We start from the raw sequence: 14,176 nt of genomic DNA on the forward strand, positions 1-14,176 counted from the left end.
ATCCACCATTACCCTAGTTCAAACCAGCAAGTGCTTGTGTCCCATGCTGCAGAGGAAGGAAAAAAAAATAGGGTCTCTGCCATTCTGACCTGGGGAAAATTCCTTCTCGACCCCAAATATGGTGATCAGTTGCACCATGAGCACATCAGCTAGATCCACCAACCAGACACCTGGGAAAGAATTCTCTGTAGTAATTCAGAGCCCTCCCCATCTTCAGACATTGGAGGTATTTGCTAATAGTTGTGGAGGGACAAAATACCATTGAAGGCAACCTCATCATACCATCGCCTCCAGAAACTTATCAAGCTCAGTCTGAAAACAAGTTAGGTTTTTTGCCCCCACTACTCCCCTTGGACAGCTCCAGAAGGTTCCAGAAGGTCCCCTTGGAAGGTTCCAGAACTTCTCTCTTCTGATAGTTACAATCCTTTTTCTAATTTCAAGCCTAAATTTATTAATGGCCAATTTATATTCATTTGTTCTTGTGTCAACATTGGCTCTTAACTTAAAAAATTCCTCTCTCTTCTCCCCAGTGTTTATCCCATTGATGAATTTATACATCCTCTCAGTCTTCGTTTGGTTAGGGTAAATATGCCAAGTACCGTAAATCACCTCTCATAAGGTAGATTCTCCATTCCTTTGACCAGCCTAGTAGCCCTTCTCTGCACCTGTCCCTGTTTGAATTAATCTTTCTTAAACATAGGAGACCAGAACTGCACACAGTATTCCAGATGCGATTTCACCAGTGCCTCATATAATGATAATAATTCTTCTATATCTCTACTGGAAGTACCTTGCCAGATGCATCCTAGTATTGCATTAGTCTTTTTCACAATCGCATCACATTGGCAGCTCACAGTCATCCTGTCATTCACCAATACATCCAGGTCTTTCTCCTCTTCAGTCGCTTCCAACTTATACATCCTCAGTTTATAGCAGAAATTCTTGTTGTTAGTTCCTTGTACCTGCAGGGATCAGGTGTCACTGGCCCTGTGGCAGCCTCTTCGGCCCTACTCCTATGGACCTGCTCTCTCATTCACCAGCTGGGAGTGCTGGAGCTGTCCCCAGGCAAGAGCCATTCAGCAGCACGATGGCCTCCCCAATTGCTAGGGGCTTGCCCTCCTCCTCACAGTTCTAACCGGGGGTGTCGTCTCTGCCCCGCCAGGTCCTCAGCCTTCCCTGCACCTTGTGCCTGCAGGGTTCAGGTGTCAGTCACCTCGTGGCCATGCAGGGAGCCCTCTGCAGCTCCGTTGTCATGGCCCTGCTCACTCGTTCACCAGCTAGAGTATGGGCAAGAAAAGTTCAGAAGGGGATCATCTCCCCGATAGCTGGGAGCTTGTCCTCCTCCTTGCAGTCCTGACAGAGATCTTTGCTCTGCTGGGCCAGGACTGTAGCCTCCCCTCACCCTGTGTCTGGTATCTTGGGCCCCTTGGCCATGCAGGGAGCCCCCTGCAGCCCTGCCCTAACCCTAACTCCAGCCCTATCCTCCTTAATTTCTAGCACCTGTAAAAATAAAGATAGTTAAAAACTGAAACCAAATCTATATTAATCATCAAAATTGAAAAACAAAAACAAAAAACAACCCCAAACCCAACCTCCCCCAAATTCTGCCAACCCTACTTATAATGTAATAAATGTTGCTAGGTAACACTTTACGTCTTCACAGTACAACAGCCCTCAAAGCCTCACAACACCTCTGTGAAGTAGATTATTATTATTATTTCTATTTTACAGAAGGGGGCACTAAGGCAAAGGGGGCCGGGACATTTATGCTTAGAAAGGATTACAGGATGGGTCCAGAAAAACCAGGTCATTTGCCCAAGCCCACAGATGGCATTGGTTCCAATGCTAATGAAAAATAAGCATGTCCTCCACTGGCCATGAGTAATTCTTACAGACAAATTATCTCTTTGTGCATTTCAGAGATTTTACTGGGTGCCTATTAAAGAGCCACATGGGGTATATTTCCTAGTAGTTAGAGTTTCTTTCACTTCAACTAATCTGCTTTTGAAAGTGTACTAGATCTAATTATTATTACCCAAACTTCTGACATATCTAAGTAATCTTTCATGCGGCACAGTGAATGGCAATTTCATTTTGCACGTTAGCAAAATTGCTGGGAAATGAAGATGAGCATTTATGAAGCTCTAGCATTAAGATGTTAAATTGGACTCTGAATGTATTTTCAATTTTAATCTCCTTCTTCAGCGCTCAGTAGCATCAACATGTCTCAGGCTGTTTCAGAATTTCCTTTGCAGTCCCCTATCATTTAGTGACACGATTAAGGATGTTTCTGTATTTTCTTTATGATCTCATACTGAGTTTTTAAATAAACTTTAAAAGAGTGTAAGCCTGAGAGTGAACTGCTTTTACAATAGCAAAAAAGTGCGTGTGAACATGTCTTTCTGAACCTGCTCTCCAACACAGTACAAATATTAAATAAAAATATTATATACAGTCCAAACTCATCCCCTTAATGCAGTCTATTTTTATTACCATAGAAGTTAATAATAAGATAAAGTTCAGCTCAAACTTTCTCTCTCCTTCTAGGGTTCCTCCATTCAACCTGTGTAGCTCCCACCCTAGAGCTTCTATGTCTAGAAAGCCCTCCCCCCCTTCCCTTATATCTGGTAGGGTAAGGAGCCATTTTTCTCAGTAAGTCAACAGAACTCTCCTACCCTTTCTCCACAGGCTCACACCTGCTATTATGGTGTGATGTTTTAGGTAAATGCTGCTGGCCTGTTACAGTCTGGTCTTTAAGGTGTGTCTACACTACAGCTGGGAACAAGACTCCCAGACTAGGTAGACAGACTCAAGCTAGCAGGGCTTGAGCTAGCATGCTAAAAATAGAAGTGTGGACACTGAGGTTTGGGCTCTCAAGCCCACCTGACCCCTTAGGCTTCAGAGCCTGAGCTCCAGCCCGAGTCACAATGTCCACACTGCTATTTTTGATGCACTAGCTCAAGCCAAGCCAGTGTAAGTCTCTCTGTCTGGGCTCGGAGGCTTGCTCCCAACAGCAACATAGACATACCCCTGGCACAACAAAGTAGCTGCTTCAGTTATGCAATAGATCTCAGGCCTTATGCTCAGTTACACTACCAGAGTGACATAAGCTGACCAGCTACGTTAAGGCCCATTAGTGTAACTGAGGGTCAGGCCCTTAGTTCTTTAGAGTGAAGTTTGACAGGCCACTGGACTACAATGTGAGCAAAGGAAGGTGACAGAAAAGTGATGTTTAAGTAATGTGAATGGGAGGAGTTGACCAATGGAAAGGGAATCTAAGTTAAGGGTGGCACGGCCTTACGCACATAATTTTCTGTGCTAACATAATTACATTTGAAAATTGTTTGTAGGCTAAAAAAGTCCAAGCAGCTTTAAAGAAGCCTGTTCAAACCAACAATTATTATTATTTCCTGGATGGATACGTGATAAAACGTCTTTAAAATATTTTAAAATAATTTGCCATACAAGTCCAATCCATGATCCTGTGTGGTCTCGGCTCTGTTCCCATTAGCTCCACATTATAATTTCCCATCCAGCATAATCCCGCACACATGACCTTCTCTCCTTAGGAAACAATCATCGTTCTTACTTTTAAAACTTGGCTACCATGGAGACTGAATCAACCCTCACCCTGAGAAAAGTTAGTCTGTCACACTCAGGGTTAGTGCTTATAGTCTTGGTAGATTTAGACAGCTGACATGAAATCTGCCTCCAAAAATACAGACCCTCCCATTCCATTACTGTTAAACTGAGACTGAAGCACAGGCTGTTTTTCTTTCAGTTAGTCTCTTAAATTGCACATTTTAAACAACTTATAAATAAAAATTGATAATTTTACTTTAAAATCCAGTTAGTAGTGGAAGAGGAATGTTCTGGGGTTGGTAAGTAGATATTGAGCCTTTGATCTGTAGGTCACAGCTTTCAAGATAGCTGGGATCAGAAGTGACTAAGAGCCATTACTGTTTGATGGATGCTCAGCAGCCTACCAGTATGTGAAATAATGGCAGTGGTTTCAGGTCAGTGTCCAATAATAGACAGATTTCCACATTACGCAAACCACTATCACAACTGGAAATCTTGGCAGAGAGGCCAAGACTTGATTGTGGCGTGGAGATTAGTTCTAATCTCTTACTCCAAGAGGAGTATCCATTGCATTAGGTTTGAGGCAAATTGGCAGGGCAGAGAGGTGATGCTTATGTTACTGGTACCCCTGCTGTATCTATTCTGCAGCTAGTCGGGGAATTCTGTCTTGAGTGCTGTCAGTGGGAGTCTTTCACAGTTATAAATGGTTGGAAACTTTATGGGGGTGGCAAGGGGAAGAAATTGATGGAACAAGGGAGCAGGATCAATTTTTTGTGTGAGGATAACTAATGAAATTGGGGTATTTATAGCCTGGGCGCTCACCTGGGATTTTAAAATTGCATACACTTTGCATATGCAAGTTTTATGCAAAAATCCTCAAGCTTTATACAATGTAGGCAGGCCTACTCTTGGCAGAGACATGGAGTGATCCATCTAGAAAAGGAAGCCAAATTCTCTAGTCCTTGAGTATGTGAGGTACTTACTCTGCCACAGAGCAATAAAATGAAAGCAATAGAACATTAATATTTAAGTTACAGCAGGTGGCTCTTAGATGCACTTTCCCACATAAGAAAAACAAAAACAAACCTTCCTATCCACAATAACCTAACCTTGCCACCCCAATCCCCATAGCAACATCATAGCAACCTCTTCCCACCCCAGGAGAGCCAGAGAAATATTCAGTGACACTCTCTCCCCTTTTTCCCCCTCCAAAAAATATTGACTCTACTGCTGTCAGTGGCATAGGGCTCTTCATAAGATTTACATAGCCCAAAGCTAGTAAATCCTAGCACAAGGCATGGGGATAGGTGGGGAATCCTTAACCAATAACAGGAATGACTAAATGAGCATATTATGTATTCCTAACTGCATCGAAGCCATAATATATCATTTGACACACATTTTAATGAATGCTAATTCCATTGATTTGATTTCAGAAACTTTTGCATCACAGACAAGTTGAACTATAAATGTTCTCTTTGCTAAGCTCACCTAATTTCTTTTTGCAGACATGTCACCAGGGCCGGCTCCAGGGTTTTGGCCGCCCCAAGCAGCCAAACAAACAAACAAACAAAAAAGCCGCTATCGCGATCTGCGGCGGCAATCCGGCGGAAGGTCCTTCGCTCCGAGCAGGAATGAGGGACCGTCAGCCGAATTGCCGCCGAACAGCTGGACGTGACGCCCCTCTCCGAAGTGGTCGCCCCAAGCACCTGCTTGGTAAGCTGGTGCCTGAAGCCGGCCCTGCATGTCACTAGGAGGTAACTGACAGACTGAGAAATTGTGTCAAAACGGGGACTAATACTGCAATCAGGTAGCATATCACCCTTTTCATCTCCTTTTGTAAGTTGTTTACAGTACCAGCTTGTGGATTTTTATTGTACGTTTGGGGTCACATTCTCAGCTGGAGTAAACAGACTGTGATGGCGCAACACCAATTTACCCCAGCAGCGGAGCAGGTCCTCTGCATTCAAGTGTCTTTACCTAACTTAATTTGCTTTCTCACTATTCTGTTAAAAACACAAATAAATGCCACATTTGTTTCATCTAAGCTGACTGTTAGGCTGTTTTATCTGGGAAATTACTGTCTGGCACTGCTGAATGGAAGCTGTCACTCACCTTCTGGGAAGCACAAAAGGTACGTATGGGTCAAGTGGTAGGAGAAGCCTGTAGTGTGGCTATACATAGCACTGCCACAGAAAGATCTGCAGGTACCATTGTGGGCAAAGAGCCAAATGATGTATGGCTACAGGATGCTGTCATAATTACAAATCTGTGTTTAGTTTTTTAAAAAAACCCACTTCTAGTATATCTTTAATGTTCAGGAAAAAGGAATGTTAAAAATTGACATTTCTGTTCAGCATTTTTGAAATATGTAGTAGTGTTCCACAAGGATATAATTTCTTTCAAGACATTAAATACTAGCAGTTTGTTCTGAAAGGAGGTGTATAAAATACATACAATATGATCTTAATGTAGTGTTTTACAAGGAATGTGTTATGTGCATGTGATCTTTTTGTTAGACTAGACTTCAGCTGTTAGCATCCACAAAGAATTGCTGGAGCTAAATGTATATGATCTTACTGACAACATGACATTTATACATTATTAATTACAGTATTATTATTAGTGATTGTAAAACAGGAAAGTTGAAAATCCAGGTGTCACATGTTCAATGTTGTGAAGAATTATGTATTTTTATTATTTGCTTTCCCCACCATCAATAAGATGCTGCTTGGTCTCCTCATAAAGACCACCAGTGTGTGGCAGATAGTGAAGTATGTCATATCAGGCTCACTTCACAGCAATTCAACATGAACAACAGTGCTTAGCAACAAGCGTCCATCTCCCCAGCCCTTTGATGCTTGAAGTAATGGGACATGCTTTCCTTTCTGGCTGTACTGTGATAACCTGTTTCATGAATGTTAGTATTCTCTTTGGCCCTCCAGCAACAGCTAATTAATACTCAAGTAACAGCATGTAGTGTATGAATACAGAATTCGGAAATCACTTAATTCTCTTATTTTATGGATTTGATTATTTAAAACATCCTTGTGTTATTCAGACCTGTGAGTTAGCAACATAAGAAAGAACAACTTATTAATGTAGAGACCAATTGTATAGATTCAGAAAAAATTGGACTTTGTCTCGATACATTTGGATAAAGAATGCTAAGATAGCTCAAATAATACCTCTCTGCTTTTCCCCTCCCTCTTCCTGCCCCTTCTCCCCCAGTTCCCTTCTCTCCTTCCCTGCTTTTTTTTTTTTTTTTGTATTATTGTTACCACCACCCTAACATGTTATGTCTGTGTAACATTTTCCAATTTTATATTGACTGGTCTCACAACTTTGACAAGTTGCATAATTTTATTGATATCCTGTGAAATGTGGGGCATTTGGTAACATATACAAGTTGTGGGCCTTTTTGTTATTGTTGTATTTTTTATTGTTTGTTTCTTTATGAAAATAAATAAAAATACACCCCAACAAAACCATCACTGGTTGTGCCAGAGTAGGGACATGACAATTTCAATCCAGAAAGATAAAATTCTTGTTGCAGAGTCCAGAAACTACATGCTGTTCTTTGGGATTGTCATTTTGAAAGTGAATTATACCTAGAAGACAGGAGTGCAATATTTGATTCTCTGCTCCATTAGAGAACCCCCCAAAGTCCTGAACCTAAACATGATGTTTATTCACCATCATATTGTTCATGTAGTTTCTGTGTTCAGTCTTTTCCCTCCTCTCCCAAGTCTCTGTTTTTCTTATTTAGACTAGAAGCTCTTTGGGACTGGTGCTCACTCGCTTGTACTGTACCTACAGCAATGGGACTCTGATCTTGGTTGGTTAATGGTGCTGCCATAATACAAATAAATTATAATACGCATTATGATCTGAGGGAAAGACAGCAGGATTTTCAAAGCCCAAATATTTTGTGCTTAAACCTGTAGTTACATGCAACAATATGTCATTCTGAGACAATCTAACAGAGTGTACTGTTAATGGAGTATCAGGTTCTTTTTGGTTGACGGCCCCACTGGCCCATTACCAGGTAGTGCCCCCTCCATCCCACATGGATAACCCAAAGATCATCTTAGGAGCTGCAGGAGCTTAAACAACACTTAACCTAATGGTTCACAGACTTTTAATGGGACACTTTCCCTCCTATGCTTGGTAAATAAACTGGAAATGTCAATCTGTCTATTTCAGTGTTATCCCTCCCACCAGGTGGCACCCCGGACAGGGGCGGGGTCCAACCTGTCACATGCACGCCTTACTCTTTATCTCATTTTACATTCCAGGCTTGTCTTATTCATTGTTAATGGTGTCCAAGGTGTTCCCCTTAGCTAGTACCAACATTCTGTTTCCAGCCTGCTGATTTATTTATTTACCTCCCTAATCATCTCCCTCAAGAAATGAGGCCCCACCCATGTCCAATTACTTATGTCAAGCCAGGCTTACATTCCACTGCTTTTCTTTTTTTTAATATTAGCATTCGTTTCATTTACATTATATTCCTGTCTTTCTGGGCTTTCTTTTTTAAGTTCACTACCCAGCGACACGTTCCCAAGACTGGTAGCTGTAATCATTTGAACCACCATTGATACCAGGCTCAAAATACAAACCAGGTGGTGCTAGCTCACCTCCTCCAGTATAGTTCTCCAGGGTGTAATCCCACATTATAAACTTGCTCTGCCTTTAAAGCATCCTTCTGTAATTTGCTTTCATTAGAATATAAAAAACTGGTACAAAATGTAAAAAAATCTTTCCATTTATTACCACAGGAGATTTGGGTGTGAAATAGAATATAGGCCAATTAAAATAGCATTCCCTGGGTCTGTATCAGAAGTGGCCCTCTTTAGGCACCACATAAAACTTATCACCAGCATAGGCAGTTTTTACTTTACCAACCTCTCAGCATCTCAACCGTACTGTGAAATTTGGAGACTGTTCCCCCAAAGTGAAGCCACATGCCAGCAACTCTGTTTGTAAGACATTACACCTGCACATGCAAGTGTCCTCCAGGTGCAAACAGCAGTACAAGCCTGGCACTTTCCAGACCTTGCATTGTCTTACAACAGTATTTGAGGAGGGAAAACAAATTTCTTCCACATTGTTACAGTGATTTCACATTTATCTTCATAGTATTGGGCCCTCATTAATTTTCTTACCCTGCACCAACTTGTGTCGCCTCTTGTGCCAAATTTTTAGCTTTTCTGTTGGGATAAAAGAGCACATGTTTTCTTGCTCCCATAGCATTTAAGGCTGCTTTTACTTTGTATAGCACAGTGGTTCTCAACCTGTTTATCATTGTGGGCCGCAGGCTGAGAACCACTGGATGGCCCCCCACCCCCCACCCCTCCACAATCCCTGCGGGGCTAAAGCAGAGCCCTGGGTGCTGGGTCGGGCAGTCAAGACCCAGACCCCTGTGTGGGACTGGGCAGCTGAACCCTGTGCCCTGCAGCAGGGCCAGATGCCAGACTCCCACGTGGAGCTGGGCATCCGGAATGCGGGACACCCCTCCCCTGCGCGGGGCCGGACCTGGACCCTGCAGCCTGGGGCCAGACAGCTGGAGCCTGGGACCTCGCTGTGCAGGGCCAAGGGGCCAGCAGCCAGACCCTGGGACCCCGAGGCGTGGGGCTGGACAGACTGGACCTGGACCCGGACCCTGCAGCGCAGGGACGGGTGGCTGTACCATGGGACCGCCCCCGTGTGGAGCCTGACGGCCAGGCCGGGTAACTGGCAGCTGGAGCCTGACCCTGGAATTCCGCTGCATGGGGCTGGGCAGCTGCAGCCCGGAACCCTGCCACGCAGGGGCCAGGCAGCCTGACCCGGACAGCTAGCAGCTGGACCAGGACCCCGCATCACAGGGCCAGGCGGCCGGACCCCAGGACCCCATCGTGCAGGCCCAGGCGGGCCGCATCTGGATCTGGATCTCCCACCCCCAACAACGGTCTGGGTAGCTGGAACTGACCCCTGAGCTGAACCCCTGGAGGTGCTGCAGTATCCCAGCAAAACTCTAAATCCCAGCCCGCCCCCCACAACCTACCCACAGGCCCATCTCTCCTGCCCCCTGAAGTACTCACCAGCCCCCTGCTGGGAGTAGCGCTCCTGCAGGCTGCCTTACTCTCCGTCCCTCCTCCCCTCAGACAGCCCCGCCCCTGCCAGACCAGCAAATGTTGATTTTTTTTTAAGCACACAGCTGGGCCGCAGCTGTGTGCTAACTGGGCCACATGTGGCCCACAGGCTGAGAACCGCTGATATAGCATGTATTGCCCACATACTACATGTACTGTTATTATTAGAACACCTATTAAATAGGTGTTTTGTTAAATTTTGAGGTCCCTTGCTATGTTGTAAACAATTTAGTAAGAGAGACCAAATAAATCTTTTAATTTTGCTTGGCTTAGCCTTGTCAGCTGAGCCTTTGAACTGTCTTCTTTTTTAAAATGGTTTTACACGCCTGACATTCTCCTTTTGTAAATTGCAAATTATAAGCAAATACCATTTAATTTTCTTAAATATAAAAATTGAAGTTTAAAAATTAACAAGTTAAAAAAACCAAAAACAAGTGAGAACATTTTGGCTTGCGCCCTGATAAGTGCAATGTTTTATTTTACTGCTGTCTTTAACGCCCTTATTTTAATTCTGTGGCTCGGCTAGCGGAAGCTTTAGTAAGCTGATTGCTACACTGAAATATGTGACAGGCAGTATTTTTTTTAAAACTTACTAGGTGTTCCCTTCCCACCCCCTTTTTTTCTGCTTTTAGTTATTTTTTTACAACTGTACCCAGGTTACACCTCCCCACCCCCGATAGTATATTCGGAAGCAGTTAATCCATATTGGAAATTTCAGTGGCATTCAAAGGATCTCAGCAGATCATAACCTTTTCCTTACAAGGCAGGCTTTAGATGTAAGATCACAATCAAGGTATAGAATGTCACACTGAGTCATGGCACCAGTATGTTGGAGTAGCCTCTGAGACCTTTTCCACTCGGGAGTCTGTTGGGGTGAATTCTGAAAATTTATGTACTCAGTAGCCTCCCAGACCTAATCACCGAGGTTTCTTTATTAGCATATACTCAAACTACACTTGAGTTAATCAGGCTAAGTGTAGGGGGTAAGTACAGGGCATACCACACCTCCAAAGTTACAAAACAAACTTCTTCCACACTTCCACATTACACTGCATTTACTATACCTTGCATTACACGTTTTGGGACTGGCGTGGTTACTTTGTAGGAACCAATCCCTGTACAGCGTGCTCCGTCCATGCACAATTTACTCTTTACCTCATTTATATTCCAGGCTTATTTTATCCATTGTTATCTTGTCCATTGTAAATGATGTTCCCTCTTATCTTAGCTACTACAGATATTCTATGTCCAGCCTCCTGAGCTCTCAAAACTAGGTGACTGGGCAACAAAATGGCAGATGAAATTTAGTGTTGATAAATGCAAAGTAATGCACACTGGAAAACATAATCCCAACTATACTATAAAATCATGGGATCTAAATTAGCAGTTACCACTCAAGAAAGAGATCTTGGTGTCATTGTGGATAATTCTCTGAAAACGGCCACTGAATGTGCAGCAGCAATCAAAAAAGCAAACAGATTGTTGGGAATCATCAAGAAAGCAATAGATGATAAGACAGAAAATATCATATTGCCTCTATATAAATCCATGGTACCTTGAATACTGTGTGCAGATGTGGTCACCCCATCTCAAAAAAGATATATTGGAATTGGAAAAGGTTCAGAAAAGGGCAACAAAAATTATTAGGGGTATGGAACGGCTGCCATATGAGGAGAGATTAATAAGACTGGGATTTTTCAGCTTGGAAAAGAGACGACTAAGGGGGGATATGATTGAGGTCTATAAAATCGTGACTGGTGTGGAGAAAGTAAATAAGGAATTGCTATTTACTCATTCTCATAAAACAAGAACTAGGGGTCATCAAATGAAATTAATAGGCAGCAGGTTTAAAACAAACAAAAGGAAGTATTTCTTAACATAACGCACAGTCAACCTGTTGAACTGTTTGCCAGAGGATGTTGTGAAGGCCAAGACTATAACAGAGTTCAAAAAAGAACTAGATAAATTCATAGAGGATAGTCTATCAATGACTATTAGCCATGATGGGCAGGGATGGTGTCCCTACCCTCAGTTTGCCAGAAGCTGGGAATGAGCGACAGGGAAAGGATCACTCAATGATTACCTGTTCATTCCCTCTGGGACACCTGGTATTGGCCACTGTCGGAATACAAGATACTGAGCTAGATTGACCTTTGGTCTGACCGAGTATGGCCATTCTTATGCTTTAATCCTATAGAACACTTTAAGAGAAAAACTCAAATCAAAATGGATCCAGAAAATGACCGTGACAAAACTGGGTTTTGCACAGTCACTGATTCCCATTGCAACTTGATGCATATGTATCTGATTTATATCAATTTATTCACAAATACCAGAATGGGATGCTGATGTGTTAAAGAGACTAAACAAGCAGTATTCTTGGTGCACCACTTGCATTTTGAAGAATTTTGATGTTAGCCTTTTCACATACGCAGCAAGCCACAACCTTTTGTTTTAGGGCCAACTCTGCTTTATCAGCATGTACACCTTGCAGGTGCATACTGGTGACTGGGAAGATTGCACATAAGTCATTTTGGGGCTTTGTAAATGGACAGAGATTTGATGTAACACAGTTTAAACAATGAAAATTTCCTGCTTTGTGAATAAAGGGGAATATAGAGAATATAGAATTTTAGTGAATTAAGCAAGAAAGGATGTAAATTATATTCGATACATCATAGCCCCCACCCCAACAAATAAAATTCAAATAATCTAACTACAAAATAGATAACTAAGATCCATCTATATTTCCATAGCAACCTATTCCTGTAGAAAATGTATCATTGCGTTAGGGCTTATTTTAGATATCTTATGTTAAGACACCGTAATATTTGTGTAGTACATCTAAAGATTTCCTGAAGATAAATCACTTGTCAGTGTGTATTTCTTTTACTATTTACAGTTTATAATTCCAAAATTCATTAATTTAATTAGGAAAATGGGTACTTAGTTTTGTACAAGTCAAATACATTAAACTAGAACCAGTTAAAAATGTGGTAACAACTGTTGTATATATAAATCTCATAGCTGACCTTAAAAAAAATGCTGTCATTCTTCCTGATGAATCTATTGCTTTATTTTTAAAGCAATACTAGTAGGCAGAAATATCTGTCCTTAACACTGATGGAAGAAGGTCCCTTTTGTACAGACACAGTGAAGCAACATATGATAAACATATAAGAAATTCACATTAGACCAGACCTCCACCATAAAATATGAGGCATTGATTTACCAGCCAAAACCATACAATTTCAACAGGCATGCTGGGACCAATGGCTTTTGAAATTAGTAGCAAGTGACTTACCTTTGTGCTGATCAAACACCGATGAGGTACTAAAATCCATTGTAGTCTATCTCATTATTTACTGTTAGACCAGGCAAATACCATCTCCGTGGTTTCCAGGGAAGAATCCCATATATTATAGTAAACAATATATGCAATGATAGCTGTCACCAATCTTCTTGTTTGATAATTAAATTTGCTTTACGGCTGCAGATTGTTGTCAAGGCAAAGACATTGTCACTCACATAATGAGAATGGTATATTCTGTTAGTTAAGGACCCTGTTAAAAAGATGTCTCCAGAAATGATCTAATTGAGCTTTTAGGTCTTGAAAAAACACTAGCTTAAGAGGGCAAGCTGTCTATGATCAGGCCTGAAAAAGACACTGCAGATCACCCAGCATCAGCAACAAGAATGCTGGCTTTAAACAAACAGAAATCTCAATGAGTGAATGAGGATTCACTATGGCAAACAGAGCATGTGCAAAACTGCCAATGCAATTTGGATGCTGGATGTACTCATTTTAGAAACCAAACGGCATATGCTGTGTTCACAGACAATGCTGTCTTAATTGACTATTATATAAATATTGTAGTAGGCATACATTCTGTAGTTTATTAATTAATCAGCCACCCACCTATTTAACTGAGTGAGTTTTGAATAGCATGAAGAACATAAATAAAAGGGAGTGACGTTTATTGCTGTATTTAATAGATAAGGTTTAAAAGTTCAATATAACTGTTCTCAGTAACTACAGTCAGTTGCAATAGAAGTCCTTTTTAATGTAAACATGTTTGGTGTGTTTTAGGCAGTGTTTTAATGAGATATTCCAATGCAACTTGTAATATACACATTTTATATTTACTCTCCTAGTCCTATGTCCAAGCCAAAGGAGAGGGAGTCCAGTTGTAGGCCTGTTACTCTGACATCAGTTCTGGGCAAGATAATGGAGAGGCTGATATGGGACTTGATTAATAAAGAATTTAAATGAGGGTAATATAATTAGTACTAATACACAAGGACTATGGAAAGTAGACCCCATCAAACTAACTTGATACTTTCTTTGAAGAGATTACAATGTAAACGTGTTGATATAATATATTTAGACTTCTGTAAGCTATTTGACTTGATACTACACGTTTTGATTAAAAAAACCTAGATAGATATAAAATTAACAT

General features: G+C 41.6%; 1 protein-coding gene across 1 annotated transcript in view; it reads right to left on the reverse strand.

Moving 5' to 3' along the window:
* The window catches only part of ANKRD55 (ankyrin repeat domain 55), a 44,462-nt gene extending 31,037 nt beyond the window's left edge, over nucleotides 1–13,425 (reverse strand). Inside the window, exon 1 of the mRNA XM_034774842.1 lies at nucleotides 13,021–13,425. Within this exon, the coding sequence (XP_034630733.1) occupies nucleotides 13,021–13,060 (40 nt within the window). The 5' untranslated portion in view covers nucleotides 13,061–13,425. The remainder of the gene's footprint in view (nucleotides 1–13,020) is intronic.
* Nucleotides 13,426–14,176: the final 751 nt, after the last annotated feature.

Source organism: Trachemys scripta, chromosome 6 (assembly GCF_013100865.1).
Source record: "Trachemys scripta elegans isolate TJP31775 chromosome 6, CAS_Tse_1.0, whole genome shotgun sequence".
NCBI classification, from domain to species: domain Eukaryota; kingdom Metazoa; phylum Chordata; order Testudines; family Emydidae; genus Trachemys; species Trachemys scripta.